The 19,982-nt window shown below is 42.8% G+C and overlaps 1 protein-coding gene across 1 annotated transcript in view; it reads right to left on the reverse strand.

Annotated features, from left to right (window-relative positions):
- Positions 1–12,474: 12,474 nt before the first annotated feature.
- The window catches only part of dpydb (dihydropyrimidine dehydrogenase b), a 136,523-nt gene continuing 129,015 nt past the window's right edge, over positions 12,475–19,982 (reverse strand). Inside the window, exons 21-23 of the mRNA XM_055867260.1 lie at positions 15,131–15,280; positions 14,628–14,768; positions 12,475–14,223 (exon numbers count right to left, since the gene is read on the reverse strand). Of these exons, the coding sequence (XP_055723235.1) occupies positions 14,053–14,223; positions 14,628–14,768; positions 15,131–15,280 (462 nt within the window). The 3' untranslated portion in view covers positions 12,475–14,052. The remainder of the gene's footprint in view (positions 14,224–14,627; positions 14,769–15,130; positions 15,281–19,982) is intronic.

Genomic DNA, 19,982 nt, shown 5'->3' on the forward strand with positions numbered 1-19,982 from the left:
CGCGTGAGTCCATGTTTGATGGTTCCTGCTGTGTGTACCTACTCTGATTTACATCTGTAGCATGCTCAATAAACTTTCCTGTAGCTCTATTCACCCTCTTCTGTCTCTATGCTCTTGCTTTCTTTCTCCTCTACACCTCACTCTTACTGTTCTGATTTTCTCTGCCCAGGGTGGGAAATCAAAATTTCTTTGTGGCACAAAACTGCAAACCAGAAGATGACTACATTTAAAATATATTTACTAAATTTGAATTTCCCACCCTGCTTTCCGCTCTTGCTTTACTGAGATCTCTCTGACTCAACTGTCACTGTATGTTCTCTAACCTCTACATTTTCAGCATGAACTCCTGTCTTTTGATCGCTCTTTTATCTAAATCTCTGAAATTAATATTGTGTAACTATATTCACCTATTTTAATTGAACTGTACAGTCCTGGAACATGAGTGTCGTACTGGACCATACTCAACCGTACGGGATGGATATCCATTCTCCAACATTGTAATCTAAAGATGTGCAAGAAAATGACCTAGACCTGGGCTCTTAACTTTTCTGTGTTAGTAAAATGTCTCGTCTTATCAGGTCAATGATAATGGGAAGGAGAAGTAATCAACATTTTAAAACGACTAGATGTGGTAAATAGTTTAGCATTATTTTGACCTCCACATAATTGTAAACTATTAGCTAGAAAGGTAACTCCAACCCATAGAGATAAAGGTACTCATTAGACATAGTGTCTGTGGTGGCATGGACAGCGTCATTGAGGCAATTCTGAAGTAGTCCATTTTCTTCACGATTGGCTGATCCCTCCTGGTTACCACGTTCGAAGTCCCACCCAGTTGACTACATTAAAATGATGGAAGACCTCAGTGGCACTGCTCTGCTAGTATAGCCTTTCATTCTCTATGCTCAACACATTTTCTCTAACAGGAGCTGTTTAGCTCATTAATCCTTAAGTCTATTCTAAGTAACATTTAAAAATATCCCCATCAAAATCTGTCAGTTTAAACTAGAGATATGTTTTTTGTTGTTGCATGGGCTGTGTCTTAATCCACTGCATCCGCCTATGTCGGCCTTCCACGTCTGCGGTGGAAGGTGGCCGAGCTACACCGGTGTTTGTCAGACCATGAGACATCCTGAAAATCAGTCTTCTCACAAAAACGTCTGTAGCGTCCGAACGGTTTGGCTAAACTAATATGAGCACTCTATGGAAAGATGACTCTCGTGAATAGGACGGTGTTCTCCGTTTTGCACTACGACTCCCACAAGCCTCGGGACTTGTCTGAAGATAACCCATACAAAGGAATGGAAGAATGGTGGTAGTTTTGTGCCGAGACAAATATGTATCCCAAAAAACAAAAATATTTCCTGAGCTTTCTTATATCTCCTTCAAAATCTTATTCCTTATGAATTTTTGACTGTCTTTTTTGCCATTTATGAATGTGTTAATCAATTTGTTTCTATGGCTATAGTAGTAAAGGCTATAACCCTATTTGGATGGGATTCATTTTAGGGTAACATTATGTGCACGAGCACAAAACACCACATCCTTCATTTTTGTCACTTGCGAATCTGCCATGTCAGTAATTTTCACATGGGAGAGTAACAATTCCAGCCAGAATATCCTACTGTTTTTTGGCAAACTTAGGTCCTCTGATAGTACTTACTGCGTGTAAATCTACATTCCTGTGTTTTGAGGGGTATTACATTGTTCAACACCAATTCAGTGGCCTTTTGGTTAAAGTGTCAGCCCTGAGTTTGGAAGGTTGGGAGTACGATCCCCGGCCGAGTCATACCAAAGACAAAAAATGGGACCCAATGCGTCTCTGCTTGGCACTCAGCGTTAAGGAGATACTGTAGATTGGGGGTAAGGAGTTAAATTGGGGGTACGGCCCTTCGATAGATTAGCATCCTGCCCAGGGGTGTACTTGTACATCAAGGTGCCTCATGCTACAGAAATAAGTTATACTGTTGTACCATTGAGAGCATCGTGACTGGCTGCATCACTGCTTGGCATGGCAACTGCTTGGCATCCGATCGCAAGGCGCTACAGAAGGTAGTGTGTATGGTCCAGTACATCATTTGGGTTGAGTTCCCTGCCATCCAGGACCTCTATACCAGGTGGTGTCAGAGGAAGTCCTTCACATTTTTTCAAGACTCTAGCCACCCAAGTCATAGACTGTCCTCTGCTACCGCGTGGTACCAATTCACCAAGTCTGGAACCAACAAGACCCTGAATAGCTTCTACCCCCAAGCCATAAGACTGCTAAATATTTAACCAAATTGCTACCTGAACTATTTGCATTGACCTCCTCTTTGCACTAACTCTTTTGACTCATAAAACACACTGCTGCTACTGTTAATCTATCCTGTTTCCTAGTCACTTTACCCCCTACCCATATGTACATATCTCCTCAATTACCTCGTACCCCTGCACATTGAATCGGTACTGGTAACCCGTGTATATAGCCAAGTTATCGTTGCTCATTATGTATTTATTCCTCAAATCTTTCTATTATTTTTCTCTCAGCATTGTTGGGAAGGGCCCGTAGGTAAGCACGGTTAGTCTACACCTGTTGTTTACGAGGCATGTGAAAAATACATATGATTTGATTTGAGATAGGCTCCTGCTACCATAACCCGTCTTTTCTGCTGTGCTATCGCGCGTGCGATGATGTCAAAGTGAGAAAAAATGAGCGCCATGGGGCCAATGTGTACCTTACCAATTTCACAATACCATGGTGATTTCCAAAAGATTGTAGAACATTTATCTAAGACAAAGATGTTCATGGCACCATCTTGACTTGGGGAAATTGCTGTCTGTCTCAATAGTTGTCAAAGACTGAATAATTCAACATCCCTTTCACTGAGCATATTTCATTAGTGCTGACCTCCATCTCTATCACATAATGTCAACAAGAGTGAAACAGGTGTCATTTCATTACATACAGGTCAACTTCTCCTTATTTTCAATACATTGTGTTTGTTAAGGTGAATTGCAGAAGCATTAGAGGAGTTTTTTTTTAAACCTTTTGGAGAAACAGCTGGTGGGCAAGACCGCCCCATGCAGGAGGGCCCATCCACTACTACATTGTTGACAGGTTTAGTAGACATCCAGCAAACCTTTCATTCTTCAGCAGACATCTTCATTCCTCTGCTCTGACAAGCATCGATGCTGGTAGGACACACTGCATACAATTATTCACAGATTAAAGCCGAAACGTGGCGAATGCCCCTTTTAAAACAACATCGAATGGACTTTTATCTATATGCAAATGACTCCCCTCTCATACGTGGTTTCAATAATTAACGTGGATGACGGTTGACACTGGGGCCAGGATGTCTTTTGTCTCACTAGATAACCTGCTCAAGCTGCCTCTCATCTCTGATCGGAAACAATTAGTTTTGTTTGGAGACACAAGCTGGGCTCCCATGTTGCTGGTGTGCTTCTGTATACCTGAGCTATGAAAAGAGGACTGTATCACTCTGTACTGCTTTTTAGGCTTTGTAATTCCCCATCAATACTGTATCAAGAGATAATATTTTCTTGAGCATGTTTTTTTTTTTAATTGCCTTGACAGGACAAAATAAAATCACATGAACATCATATATACACCGTCATTTGAAAAGGATCCAACAGCATGAATTTGACATAGTGAACTCCCGCATCTCATTAAACTGAGCTCTTCCAGCTGTGTCTGACTAGATCAATGAAAAGACTAAGCAAAGCAGCAGCAGAGCTCTCTAATTCAGAAGCTCATGAGCTCCTTTGTGTTCGTCTGCAGATGTTCATGTAAAACATTAGTGACTATCAAAGCAGAGGGGCGTGGTTTGAGGCTGCAGGCTTTAAACATCACGAGACAAAGACAGCAACATTGAATTTGAATCTCTTGCTGCATACAACCATGTCTTCCCCTCAGTACCTCCTTAGTAGGAATTGGGAGTTGCTGTGTTTCTTTGGAGTATGGAAATAGGGAGATTGTGGTGATGAATTCTCCCACTCCTCCTTTCTCTTTTGCTCTCTCTCTTCTCTTTCCCACTCTCTCGCCCCCCCCTCTCTCGACCTGTTTCTCCATCTATCTATCTATCTCTCTCACTCACTTGACCTGTTTCCCTCCCTCTCTTCTCTCCCGCTCTCCCTGAGCTGCCGACAGTGTGTAGCTGAGAGAGCCTTTTTCCACAGTAAAAGTAATCACCTCCATTACCATCTATCAGGGGACCACCATTTAACAGCTGTTTCAGGCAGGCCTCTAAAAGGGAAAATATCTCCTGTTTCACACAGCAGAGTCTTGGACTTAAAACAGCAGGGCAAATGCCTGAGATTGGAACTGGTACATATCATTTTTTTGGAGCTGATGCTTAGAAAATCCTATTCACTTCCACAGGACTATTAGAGAAGAATTGTGTTCACCCCTGGAAATGTGGCAGAACAATTAACACACTGATGAAAACGCTTATTTTGCCAATATCATTAATTGGTAATTAATTAGTGTAAGGAAATGGGTTTGCTTCGGGAGAGGTACTCATGCCAAACCCTCTTCATGTTTGGCTGGCACACTGATGCCCTCCTGTTTGGTTTTGCCAATCCCCTGGCACCCAGCGCTGCCTGCCATTCCCGCTCCATAGATCCTCAGTGGGCATAAGCCCAGGCCTGGCATTGCTACAGACCCAGAGCCAGGACCACATCATGCTTACGAGCTGGTTGTTGTTGGATGCCCCTACCATGCATGTCTTGGATGCCCTGCCATGGATGCTCTAGCTCGCTCCAACAGATTTATTCAATTAAGGGCTCTATTCAATCAGATCAGCTTTAGCTGACATCCGCATAGCGGTTGTTTTGATGGTGTCGGAGGTGGAACCTGTTAGACCTGTCAAATCCACAACTGGCTCCCGGCATTATACCTAAAACGGATATTGCCATTGGCTACACGGAGTCGCATTAACAGAAATCCCATGGAGCCTTGTTTTTCAAGTTCCAACACTGGAATGTGAAATGTAATTTGAGCACAATGATTTCTACATAGCCTACACTTTCTCGTTCTGATCTTCTAACGCAACATCCGCTATGTAGGTGTCTGCTATTGGTTAACACTTGATCTGATTGAATCTTGGCCTAAGAGAACGGACATCCCGGTTCTATTTGGGAGGATGCCATTTCTTAAAGCACAAGGGTTAGATCAATTATTGCTGGGCTTAATGTGAGGAAAGATGAAATAGCATTATTGGATAACATTGTAAAACTAACTTTGATAATACAGTTCAAACTAAACAGGGAGAGGTTTGTTTTAAAGTCTAACTTCTCTTGATGGGAAGCACAAACCATGAGTAAGATGGATCAGTCAGCATTAGATACGTTTAACTTAGACCAATGAATATTCAGGTATACTGTGGCTAAAACAATACAAATAGTCACTGTTATGCATGTGTGCTCCGCCTAACAGTCACTCTTAACTCCATTACCCATCCACACCACTCCAGTTGACACGCCTAGATAACTATTCAGTTGAGTCGAAGCCATCAAGCATTTACAATAAATGATCAGTCATGATGGCTCTCTCCTGTTGTCCTTCTAATTTGACACACGCCACCATGGAGGAGCATGAACACCTCTCTTTGAGCTTCCTGGTAGTACCAATTACCTGAGGTCAAAGGTCAAGATGCTACACACAGCTCACCGGCAGCTCCAATTTAACACTGCGTCAATATGCTAATTCACTTTCATGGTGATTGTCAGACTGCAACTTGCAAATTAGTTAACAGGAGCAGTGGTACAATTCCTATTTCCTACTGGTGTTAATGGGAATTATTAGGAAAAGTTTTGATGAAGTATGCATGTCGCCCTGTCAAACATCAATGCAAGTACAGCAAATACAACGACTATGTATTACACAATTACTGTACCCTTTTTACAGTGCTTTCGGTAAGTATTCAGACCCCTTTACTTTTTCCACATTTTGTTACGTTACATTACGTCCACATTTTGTTGCGTTACAGCCTTATTCTAAAAATGATTCAATCGTTTTTTCCCCTCATCGAGCTACACACAATACCACATAATGACAAAGCAAAAGTTTTTGTTTTGTTTGTGCAAATTTATTACAAATAAAAAACAAAAATACTTTATTTACATAAGTATTCAGACCCTTTGCTATGAGACTCAAAATTGAGCTCAGGTGCATCATGTTTCCATTGATCATCCTTCAGATGTTTCTACAAGTTGATTAGAGGTCACCTGTAGTACATTCAATTGATTGGACATGATTTGGAAAGGCACACACTGTCTATTTAAGGTCCCACAGTTGAGAGTGCATGCCAGAGCAAAAACCAAGCGATGAGTTTGAAGGAATTGTCCGTAGATCTCCAAGACAGGATTGTGTCGAGGCATTGATCTGTGGAAGGGTACCAAAAAATGTATGCAGCATTGAAGGTCTCCAAGAACACAGTGGCCTCCATCATTCTTAAATGGAAGAAGTTTGGAACCCCCAAGATTCTTCCTAAAGCTGGACATCCGGCCAAACTGAGCAAATGGGGCAGAAGCCAGTAAAAGGCACCTTAAGGACTTAGACCATGAGAAACAAGATTCTCTGGTCTGATGGACCAAGATTGAACTCTTTGGCCTGAATGCCAAGCGTCACGCCTGGAGGAAACCTGGCACGGTGAAGCATGGTGGAGGCCGCATCATGCTGTGGGGATGTTTTTCAGCAGACTCCAAGCGGGCTGTCACGTGCCGTTTTACTGAGGAGTGGCTTCCATCTGGCCACTCTACCATAAAGGCCTGATTGGTGGAGTGCTGCAGAGATGGTAGTCCTTCTGGAAGGTTCTCCCATCTCCACAGAGGATTTCTGAAGCTCTATCAGAGTTACCATCGGGTTCTTGGTTACCTCCCTGACCAAGACCCTTCTCCCCCAATTGCTCAGTTTGGCCAGGCGGCCAGCTCTAGGAAGAGTCTTGCTGGTTTCAAACTTCTTCCATGATGGAGTGATGGAGGCCACTGTGTTCTTGGGGACCTTCAACGCTTCAGGAATTTTTTGGTATCCTTCCCCAGATCTGTGCCTTGACACAATCCCGTCTTGGAGCTCTACGGACAATTCCTTCGATCTCATGGCTTGGTTTTTGCACTGACATACACTGTCAACTGTGGGACCTTATATAGACAGGTGTGTGCCTTTCCAAATCATGTCCATTCAATTGAATTTACCACAGGTGGACTCCAATAAAGTTGTAGAACCATCTCAAGGATGATAAATGGAAACAGGATGCACCTGAGTTCAATTTCGAGTCTCATAGCAAAGGGTCTGAATACTGTAAATATTTTTAATACATTTGCAAAAATTTGCAAAAACCTTTTTTCATTTTGGTATTATGGGGTATTGTGTGTAGATTGATGAGGAAATGTGGAAAAAGTCAAAGGGTCTGAATACTTTCCCAAAGGCACTGTATTTTTTCAAAATATGAATATCATAAAGTGGATGCCTATAGGGCTATGTATGCAATGCCCTGATGCATTTAGTGCTCAAATTTCTGACAGCTGAATCTTGAGGTGGAAAATGATTGTTTTAGGAAAGTAAAAACCAATAGCCTAAAACAATAGCTTTTGCATATGCTACACATTGAAACACAAGGAATGGTGTTTTTGTCATTTGTTATAGTTTTTAAGGACATTTAAATTAGGCTGATTTCGTCATTATCCATGATAAACCCTGATATACACAATACTGTATACACTATAGACTACAGCATGTAACAAAATAAACTTTCCGGTGACACTGACTCACCCAATGATGGTGAAGCATAGGCTACTCATCGTTGTGCTTGTGACAATATCTCAAGATAAACTACTTTGAAAAACAGTGTTGTTAGCTCAGATTAGTCTGTTTTTCTCGTGATTGTACTTTGAAATATGTGAAAGGCAAACGGACAGCCGCAACCAACCATAGAAATATAATTCATAGATTGCAGTTCCCATTCAAGTCAGGAGTAGAAGCTATTGCTAATGTACCCATGAGTTTAACCTTTTAACCTTTTACTGCAGTGGTCTAAATAATGGGTTACATAGAGTGTTACAAAGAGTGTTTCTTGGTAGTATTAAACAAATCTACTAGGAAAACAAAAGTATACACCTCACACACATGGTTATGGTCTAAAAAAAGAAGAAGACACCTGTACCATGTCAGATATAGAGTTGAAATGTATTCATTTTGAGTTTGCATCCCAATGTTTAACCTTATATACAGTTGAAGTCGGAAGTTTACATACACCTTAGCCAAATACATTTAAACTCAGTTTTTCACAACTCCTGACATTTAATCCTAGTAAAATGTCCCTCTCTTAGGTCAGTTAGGATCACCACTTTATTTTAAGAGTGTGAAATGTCAGAATAATAGTAGAGAGAATGATTTCTTTCAGCTTTTATTTCTTTCATCACATTCCCAGTGGGTCAGAAGTTTACATACACTCAATTAGTATTTCGTAGCATTGCCTTTAAATTGTTTAACTTGGGTCAAACATTTCAGGTAGCATTCCACAAGCTTCCCACAATAAGTTGGGTGACTTTTGGCCCGTTCCTCCTGACAGAGCTGGTGTAACTGAGTCAGGTTTGTAGGCCTCCTTGCTCGCAGATGCTTTTTCAGTTCTGCCCACAAATGTTCTATAGGATTGAGGTCAGGGCTTTGTGACGGCCAGTCCAATACCTTGACTTTGTTGTCCTTAAGCCATTTTCCCACAACTTTGGAAGTATACTTGATGTCATTGTCCATTTGGAAGACATATTTGCGACCAAGCTTCAACTTCCTGACTGATGTCTTGAGATGTTGCTTCAATATATCCACATAATTTTCTTTTCTCATGATGCCATCTATTTTGTGAACCTCATGATGCCATCTATTTTGTGAAGTGCACCAGTCCCTCCTGCAGCAAAGCACCCCCACAAAATGAGGCAGCCACCCCCATGCTTCACGGTTGGGCTGGTGTTCTTGGGCTTGCATGCATCCCCCTTTTTCCTCTTAATATAACAATGGTCGTTATGGCCAAACAGTTCTATTTTTGTTTCATCAGACCAGAGACCACATTTCTCCATTTCTCTTTGTCCCCATGTGCAGTTGTAAACTATAGTCTGGCTTTTTATTTAGACACCAAGACGGCCCTCAAGAACTTCACTGGACTTTATGTAAACTGGAAACCATATATCCTGAGGCTGAATTTATTGTAGCTGGGGATTTTAACAAAGCAAATTTGAGAACAAGGTTACCTAAATTCTATCAGTATATTGATTGCACTACGCGTGGGTGTAATACCCTTGATCACTGCTACTCTAACTTCAGCGATGCATACAAAGCCCTCCCCCGCCCTCCCTCCGGCAAATCCGACCACAACGTCATCTTGCTCCTACCGTCTTATAGGCAGAAACTCAAACATGTACCAGTGACTAGAACCATTCAACGCTGGTCTGACCAATCGGAATCCACGCTTCAAGATTGTTTTGATCATGTGGACTGGGATATGTTCCGGTCAGCCTCAGATAACACCATCAATATATATGCTGACTCCGTGAGTGAGTTTATAAAGAAGTGCACTGGAGATGTACCCACTGTGACTACTAAAACTTACCCTAACCAGAAACCGTGGATGGATAGCGGATTTCGCACAAAACTGAAAGCACGAACCACCGCATTTAACCATGGAAAGAGGTCTGGGAATATGGCTGAATATAAACAGTGTAGTTATTCCCTCAACAAGGCAATCAAACAAGATAAATGCCGGTACAGGGACAAAGTGGAGTCGCAATTCAACGGCTCAGACACAAGACGTATGTGGCAGGGTCTGCAGGAAATCACGGACTACAAAAAGAAAACCAGCCACGTCACGGACACCGACGTCACGCTTCCAGACAAACTAAACACCTTCTTTGCCCCCTTTGAGGATAATACAGTGCCACCGTCGCGGCCCACTAACAAGGACTGTGCCCCCCCCCCCCCCGTCTCCGTGGCCGGCGTGAGTAAAACATTTAAGCGTGTTAACCCTCGCAAGGCTGCTGGCCCAGACGGCATCACTAGCTGCGTCCTCAGAGCATGCGCATACCTGCTGGCTTGTGTGTTTACGGACATATTCAATCGCTCCCTATCCCAGTCTGCTGTCCCCACATGCTTCAAGACGGCCACCATTGTTCCTATACCCAAGAAGGCAAAGATAACTGAACCAAACGCCCCGTAGCACTCACTTCTGTCATCATGAAGTGCTTTGAGAGACTAGTCAAGGATCATATCACCTCCACCTTACCAGCCACCCTAGACCCACTTCAGTTTGCATACCGCCCCAACAGGTCCACCGACGGTGCAATCGCTATCACACTACACACTGCCCTATCCCATCTGGATAAGAGGAATACCTATGTAAGAATGCTGTTCATTGACTACAGCTCAGCATTCAACATCATAGTACCCTCCAAGCTCATCATCAAGCTGGAGGCCCTGGGTCTCAACCCCACCCTGTGCAACTGGGTCCTAGACTTTCTGATGGGCCAGCCCCAGGTGGTGAAGTTAGGAAACAACATCTCCTCTTCGCTGACCCTCAACACTGAAGCCCCTCAAGGGTGCATGCTCAGCCCCCTCCTGTACTCCCTGTTCACCCACGACTGCGTGGCCATGCACGCCTCCAACTCAATCATCAAGTTTGCAGACGACACAACAGTAGTGGACTTGATTACCAACAACGACGAGACAGCCTACAGGGAGGACGTGAGGGCACTCAGGAAAACAACCTCTCACTCAACGTCAACAAAACAAAGGAGATGATCGTGGACTTCAGGAAACAGCAGAGGGAGCACCCCCCTATCCACATCGAAGGGACAGCGGTGGAGAAGGTGGAAAGTTTTAAGTTCCTCGGCGTACACATCATGGACAAACTGAAATGATCCACCCACACAGACAGTGTGGTGAAGAAGGCGCAACAGCGCCTATTCAACCTCAGGAGGCTGAAGAAATTTGTCTTGTCACCCAAAACCCTGACACACTTTTACAGATGCACAATCGAGAGCATCCTGTCGGGCTGTATCACAGCCTGGTACGACAACTGCACCGCCCTCAACCGCAAGGCTCTCCAGAGGGTGGTGCTGTCTGCACAACGCATCACCGGGGGCAAACTACCTGCCCTCCATGACCCCTACAGCACCCGATGTCACAGGAAGGCCAAAAAGATCATCAAGGGCAACAACTACCCTAGCCACTGCCTGTTCACACCGTTACCATCCAGAAGGCGTGGTCAGTACAAGTGCATCAAAGCTGGGACTGAGAGACTGAAAAATAGCTTCTATCTCAAGGCCATCAGACTGCTAAACAGCAATCACTAACTCAGAGAGGCTGCTGCCTACATTGAGACCCAATCACTGGTCACTTTAATAAATGGATCACTAGTTACTTTAAACAATGCCACTTTAAATAATGCCACTTTAGTAATGTTTACATATCTTCCATTACTCATATCATATGTATATACTGTATTTTATACCATCTATTGCACCTTGCCTATGCCGCTCGGCCATTGCTCATCCTTATATTTATATACATCTCATTCATCCCTTTAGATTTGTGTGTATTCGGTAGTTGTTGGGAAATTGTTAGATTACTTCTAAGATATTACTGCACTGCCGGAACTAGAAGCACAAGCATTTCGCTACACTCACATTAGCATCTGCTAACCATGTGTATATGACCAATAACATTTGATTTGATTTGACAAGTCAATATATGAAGGGCTCTGTCAATGAACATTGAACATGAGTGATTAAAGGGCATGTCCAGACACATGATTTCCTAATTATAATCAGGGAGGGACGGGGATGTTATCTGGGATGCTGCATGAAGGAGGGAGGGAGAGAGGATGTATGGCTTGGATGGGAATGTGAATGGCTGCCGGATCTTTAACAGACGGAGACAGGAGACTCACTGCCGGAACAGAGAACAGGGCCTTGGGTTTTAGTTTGAACTTTAGGCTGATGTCTCAGATACCAGTTCATTGAAGAAATAAAAGTATTGTAGATTCATAAAGGTTTTCTGGACACAGCCATTTCCCTGGAGCAGTAATGGATAGGCTATGTAATGTATACAGTATGTATTTGAAGGGTGCACACAGTATACTGGGAACAAGCTAAATTGTTGTCTTTTGAATTGTAATGGTAAATTAACCAGTTTTCTCTTAATGTCAATGTTTCCATATGGTACCCTGATAACCCTCAAGGCTGATACATTTTCAGAACCATGGACTGAATATTGCTATGTCGAACGTGGTCATTTTGTGAAATGATTAACGTTGGATTAAAACATCTAAATTATAGAGATGCTCCACTCTTTTAAAATGGTTTACGTTAAGACATACGAAAATATGAAATACACAATTTCAGCATGTCTGTCTACTCTTTCAAACGAGTACGCTTAATAGTTTTCAAAAAATACCCTTTCATGGAGAGACTACCCTTATCCAGAGATGGCAGCGATAGCATTTTAATTAACTCACATTTAACGCCTACCCAATACACAGAATTGGGTGTTTGTTTGTGAATTCATTTGGAAAAATTAAGAGAGAAAAGAAGGGAGATTGTGGAGAGATTGCATTAGCATAACAGAGAACACTCGTTACATTATTTTGCTTTTTATTCAAATCACAAACAGACAATGTTTTGTTTTTCAATTCTGTTCACGAATCATGAATATGGAATTAGCTTTCAGAATTTTCTCTAAAAGAACTCACATATAATTGAGTAGGTATCTGGGTACACTTTATTTAGACAGTCTGTAGAGCATCTACAGATGATGGGCTATCAGTAACATTTCAACTAACTATTTTCTAACCCTAGCTCTAACCCTAACCTTAACCCTTACCCTTATCCTAAACCTAAACTTAACCCTTACCCTAACCTTAACCCTTACCCTAACCTTAACCCTTACCCTAACCTTAACCCTTACTCTAAACCTAAACGTAACCCCTACCCTAACCTTAACCCTTACTCTAAACCTAAACTTAACCCTTACCCTTATTCTTAACCCTTACCCTTATTCTAAACCTAACCTTAACCGTAACCTTAGCAAGCAGTTGCTTATCAACAGATAGTTTGTTGATAGTATGTAGAGCATCTACAGATGAGAAATCCGGACTATTCAAATGAATTGTGACCGGCGTCTGATCTAGAAGTCAAAGGCGTCCTCTCTGTGACACTCACAGAGATACCCAAATTGCAGGTCATATTTTTATTTCACCAATATGAATATTAAATCAAATAAATTAGAATTTGATAACATTTAAAAATGAGTTATTTTAAACCAGTCTACAATGCAACTGACCTGTATTCACATTCTAAAGAGATATCATTAATACAACCTAAAAGGCATATGTCTAAAAGGATATATCGCATTAAAATCAATTCCTAAATAATGTCACCAAATAAGACATTACACTACACCTAAACCTTTGCTATAAACCCTTAGTTCACTGAACTATAACCGTTACATCATGATTGATTTTCATCCCTCTTTGATCAGTGCATTACCATTTCCACTGGTCCAAAATATAATAATCAATGAATATGATTATCAATACATGCACCTTGAAGCAAGGCCGCTTCGCCACACAATGTCTATCAACTCCCAGCAGGGCAGACAAAAAACAAAACCACACATAGCGAGCCATTGTTTTAGAAATAACACAAACTATTTTGCGTCCGGTATAATTATTTCAGGATAATTGTCTTGGGAATATAAGGTAATTACTGCTTCTGGCTAATTATTCGTTTTCATAATAAAGGTAATTTTTCACTCTGCAATTACATAGCCAATCAATGGTGTAAGGTAGACATCGGGTCCCCTCTCTCTCTTCTCCCCACTCTGCGGTGGCCAGGTATTGCCTGGGTCATATTCATTAGAGCATGCAACAAAAAAACGTTTGAAAACATTTTGCAACGGGAAACAATATGACAATTTCTCATTGGACGAGCCCAGGTAGTCCCTCCCTGTTTCAATAATTGTTCTTCCATTTGGCACATAATGAACACAGACCTGTTGTCTAGCCTTTAGCAAATGGGATTAACAGCTTGAGGCAGCCCCCTCTTAGGCACGTACGCCGTTGGCCTGGTAACCATTTTGATGCAGTCGATGATGGGGCAGACACTGAAGCAGAGAGTGCAGCCAGTACAGCTGTCAGTGATTACTGGGAAATGGGTCTCAGGGTCAAACGTAATAGCCTGCAAAAGAAGAGGAAGCAGAGAGACAGAAAAAAAAGCTATTACATTAGAGCAATTAGTGACTCTCCATCGGAGAGAGGACTTATCCTCTCGATCTACTGGGTGGACAGAGAGAAAAAAAGAGAGGAGGGAAAGAAACCAGTCCGCAACATGACCACAACGGTGCAGCAGCATCCGGCCATGAGAACAGGTTACTCAAATTGAGTTTTACAGCACTGTGTAATTATATCTCGCTCCAGTTGAGAAGATAGTTACCTAAACAAGAAAAGAGTGGTACATTCAAGTTGAGGGGACAAACAAGACAACATCTATTTCCCAAACAGAGCACTATGTAAGCAATAGGATGCCCTTTGAGAAACACCACATTCCCAGAAGGCTGTGTGCGTGTGTGTATGTCTTAGTACCTGGTATCCTGAGTCGTTGCAGGTCATGTAACACTTCCCACAGTTGATGCACATCTCCTCGTCGATCAGAGCTATCACCTGCTCCTGGTTGTCCAACTCCACGTAGGCCCCGATGTGCTTCAGAGCCCTGGCGATCACATCCTGCAGGGGACACAACAACAACAACAACAATTACAATGAGTTACTACTAGTCTGGTAATAACAACGAGCAACAACAAGCATAGCTAGTTAATGTACTAGTCTGACTGTAGGACAGGAAACAACAACAGCATGCTCTGGAATGCTTTATATTCTTTATATAACTAGATATACGTGTTACCCATGTTGTTATTGGTTTGAAATGACCTTAGAAAGGTCACAATAACCCTTTCATTAGGAACAGATGTACTATCACAAACACTAAAGCGGGAGTCTCAAAACTGGTGACCCGCCAGCGGCCCTATATAAATATATATAAAGACATAGCAAAGTATTATTTGTAATCCAGGCAGCCTCTCTCTCACCTTCACAGCAGGAACTGGTTTCTTGGGCATGAACACTCGGGCAGCGTTGGTGTCACCTACGAAGTTGTCGTTGACATCCTGCAGTTTCTTCTTGTACTCAGCCAGCACTTCTGTCTTCTCCAGGAGGTAGGGTCCAAAGCTAGGCAGGCTCTGAGAGAGAGGGACAGTAGTGGTTTGGTCAGAGGGTATCAGGATAATGATGGTTTCTAGAGTAGCAATACTTAAAACGTGATGTATTTCAAAGTATTGTATTTCAAAGTATTTTATATACCAAAAAGTGTTTATACTGTGGTACAACTTCAAACAAATAGAGAGAGAAAACTCAACATGGGCTACAGCACACCAAATAGCCTTGTCATAGTAGAGTGTCAACACGTTTGTACCACTATCAAATAAACGATTGGTCTACTATTAATTGAAAACGATAAAAAATATAGTATTTTTCCCCATTGAAGAACTTTAAAAAGATGGAACGTTCCACCAGGAAGCTGAAATCAATTAAAATTGTGCCAAGACAGGGTTCTGGAGGATGTCTGTGTAATTTGAAAATAATAATTATAACGCATTACAGCAGCCTGTGTAGTGATTGTTGCTTCCAGCCATCCCAATCCAAATGAAGACAAATGAAAATCAAATATGATCTAAAACATGCAAGTCAGACAGAATTAATCAAGTCATCATCACACGGATTAACTATGACTACTTGTTTTGCACGTGAATTAATCAGGTAGAATTCTAACATTTCCATCAGAGAAAACTCAATACTCTGTGTCTGTTTGAACGTTTCCTTTAAAGTGGAAATGTAGACTGAGATAACTCCCCTGCCCTCACGCACAGACACAGCCTACACCCTGAAATATATTCACCTAGTCTAGCGAACCCTCCTCTCTAAAGAGCCATTCCTATTCACAGTCACACTCCATGGCTACATGGCGGCTATGGGAGGAGGAGAACAAGAAACCAGGCTCCAGCCACTCCACTCAGACTCCACTGAGAGTTGAGGGAACGTGCCCTAGAAACCCACCTCACCACACACCACTCTGGATGGGCTGGGATATGCTGGTCGGGGTTGATTTTTTTTTTAATGGCAGGCTGTCCACATTGGCATTCAATGTGAGTGCATCGTTATCATCGCCACCACCATTACTACGAAAACCCCAGGAGGAACTTGAATGGGAAGCCATATAATAGTAATTTGTGGCGCTAGGTGGTGTGACAGGGACATGGTGATTTCCTGGAAGGATGATTCATCGTAGAGGGATAGTTTCCTGTCAGTTGGACACTAGCGAAGACTGACTGGCACCAAAATGGCTGCCTCTTTGTCTAACCAAAATGGCACCTCAGTCCTAACAAAGGCTGTCTGTCGGAACTGGACTTTTTTGTGTCGCCGTCTTCACTCAAGGAGACATCTCGATAGAACCTGACCCTCACTTTTCACACGGTCAGCTGTCACTCGCTAGTCTGCCACTAAAAGGACCTAACAAGCCACATTTCTTTATCAGTCAGCTCCAGTAAAAACTCCTCTCTTGCCTTTGTCTTTTTTTTTGCTCCACTGACACAACAACAGCGTGAGAAAGGCATAAAAGCCGGAGCCATTCGGAGCCGGGGTCATCAAAGGCGTCAGAGTGACAAACGCTGGAATCTGTGTGAGCAGTGTTTATTCTCCGGCTAATGGCTGGGTCTGGGGAACGAGGAGACGCAGTAGCAGCCTTGATGTATTTATGTCCCTGTAGCGCTAACACCAGTGGGCCTAGCTACTCTGACTGACTGAGGCTCCGAGTAAAAGCATAACATCAGCCATGCAGGCAGGCAGCAGCAGCCATACTTTGACAGCCCTAATGAATCAGCTGTTATAGCCTCAAACCAGAGCGGCTTGGCAATGGGAGACCAGAGGTTTTAATCATGACAAAGAACAGCTACTGAAATACACACATGTGCACACGCACACACACACACACACAAACTCAACTCAGAGACGGGTACAAAGCTAATTAGTTGGATATTTAGCTGGAATCGGAGCTACTGCAGAGGCAGAGCGAGTCACTGGGTTCTTCAAACGCAGAGATTGAAATTCATTTAGAGAAAAAGCTACGAGTAGAAGTCTGAGACAGGACGATTGATCAATGTGAGTTTATGGGGAATTTATATATATATATATATATATATATATATATATATATATATATATATATATATATATATATATATATATATATATATATAAAGGAATTATAATAAAAACTTCAGCAATATTTCTCTGTGGTTTGTTGGCCCCAATGTGTGAGCCAGGGAGGCCACTCCTTAGCTTCTCTGTGAAGTGTTGCTGCTGGTGGTGTGTGTGTGTGTGCGTGTGCGTGTGTGCGTGTGCGCGTGTGTGTGCGTGTGTGTGTGTGTGTGTGTGTGTGTGTGTGTGTGTGTGTGTGTGTGTGTGGAACTAACAGAGATGTGACAGAGTGCTTTCAGCAAATGAAATTGTGTGTAAACACCCAGGGAGCATCGTTCAGTGGAACACTTAGGGAGAGCCACGGCCATTTAGAGGAGGGGAAATATCCTCCAATGTAACGGGGAAGAGAGGACCCACAGTCTGAGGCGCTCTGTGTGTGTGTGTGTGTGTGTGTGTGTGTGTGTGTGTGTGTGTGTGTGTGTGTGTGTGTGTGTGTGTGTGTGTGTGTGTGTGTGTGTGTGTGTGTGTGTGTGTGTGTGTGTGTGTGTGTGTGTGTGTGTGTGTGTGTGTGAGAGAGAGAGAGAGAGAGGCGAGAGAGTGTGTGTTTACTCAAGTACTGCGCTATTTTTCTATGGCCATTCAAAATGCCCAATGGATTACAAAACATTCATATAAATAACACATTTCCCATCATGCTGTTTCTGGGAAAATCCCCAATCTTTCCTTCACCTGATGAGAATAGGTTATTGAGACCACAGAGCTTCTTTAACGTATACAGCAGCCAAAAACTAATCTATACTTTTCTGTTTAGGAAACAACGGCTTTTCAATTGGAATATCTAGCCTATGTGGCGTCTATATCTAGCTACTGAAGGTGTACAGGCGCAGCCAAAGCCCCCATCCTCTTGGGAAGCAACATGTCTAATTACAAACACAGCTCTCCAAAACACAGGGTGGGTCAATTATCCCACTACCCCTCTAGATTGTAAATCAAACAGCAACTGTTAAAGAGGGAAATGACTTGTGTACTTGGCAGAGAAATGTAGCCATTATAAGGCAACACTTTGTATGTTGTGAGGAACACACATATATTGCCTTTATAAGCACGTGTAAAATACCTTATGAGGCATTATTGTGCATTATAAAGCTTCTAAGCCTTTTGCAGGTAGTCTGAATTTATGGATAATGAGCCTCTTTGAAAATGTCAGGGGTTAAACTGGGCAGACATTTGCCTCGGAGGCGCTCACTGTTCCGCTAGGAAGCAATTCAGGCTTTTCGGACATCGTAATAGGCGAGCAGTTAGCAACAGGTGGTCGTTTGGTTTGGGTTTGTTTGTGTGGACATTGATCAAATCGTCCTTCTCCGCACATTGGCTTTTAGCTCACGTCAATTGGTTTGTTTGGAGAACATACGTTTAAGGTCTATTATGCCTATTGTGAGCCGTTTCAGAGTGGCCTTTCGTAATTGACTGTGGGCTGATATGAAGGTCAGTTAAGTGCCTCTTGTAGGAAGCCAAGTCGTTCAAATGAAACCTTTCAATGTACGGTTCAGTTCCACATTTCTGCTCACTCCTCGTCCTTTAACAGCTCAAATGTGAACGCTGTAAAGGCACACACGCACACGGATAGACGTACAGATGCACACACTCATCATTAGCCTCCTTATAGCCATGGAAACCACTGCACACTCACACACACACACACAGACCCCCCGTGGAACCAAAGCTGCAATTCCTACCCCAATCCCCCTTCAACCTACCCTACATAAAGGCGGTTGGGGGACATGCATCATGGGAACGTAAAGCTCTTAAATATGTGTTTGGCTGTGTGAGCCCCTCGGCCCGGTGCCTGGCTAGCTGTGGGGATCTGGCAGCCTAGCAGAGGTAATGAAGCTGTGTCTATCCTCTATCTGCCCCGCCTCAGCAGCATGCCTCTCTCGCTCGCTCTTTTTCCACTCTCTCTCTCTGCTGCGGAGCATGCTACTGTGCACTGACCATGGCTGAAGAGAAGAGGAGAGTACAGGGGGAGGGGATCAAGCTGGGAAGGAGGGGAGCTGGGAAGGACGGAGGGAGGGTTAGGAAATGGCAGAGATTTGGTTTGTGAGATGTACTCCAACATTTGTGTATTTGTTCAAGTATTTGGGCTTGTGTTTGTGTGTGTGTGGTAGAAAATGGAGCCTTCGTGTAGGGTAGGTTGAAGGGGAATTGGGGGTGGAATTGCAGCTTTGGTTCCACGGGGAGTCTAGAGGCTGTGTGTGTGTGTGTGTGTGTGTGTGTGTGTGTGTGTGTGTGTGTGTGTGTGTGTGTGTGTGTGTGTGTGTGTGTGTGTGTGTGTGTGTGTGTGTAGTGGTTTTCATGACTGTAAGGAGGGTAATGATGTTTCTGCTCAATAGAATAGTAGCTCATCTGTGATTCAGGGATGATATGAGGTATGGGGGGATTCACAATGGTGTGCTACACGGCAGACTATCCATGTTAGTACACGCATACAAACAAGGCAGAAAAATAGGGGTAACAAGTAGAGAAATGTTGCTCTCTGCTTTAAAAGAGAATGCATTGAAGCTACAATAAAGAAAATCATTTCTATTATATTGATAAATCAATATCCGTAATAAGAAATGAGGGTGTTCATATGTATATAATTGAAGTGATAAACGAATGAGTGCCTTTCTGGGAGTATTTCTTTCCCTC

The sequence above is a fragment of the Salvelinus fontinalis genome, chromosome 17, assembly GCF_029448725.1.
Source record: "Salvelinus fontinalis isolate EN_2023a chromosome 17, ASM2944872v1, whole genome shotgun sequence".
Classification (NCBI taxonomy): domain Eukaryota; kingdom Metazoa; phylum Chordata; class Actinopteri; order Salmoniformes; family Salmonidae; genus Salvelinus; species Salvelinus fontinalis.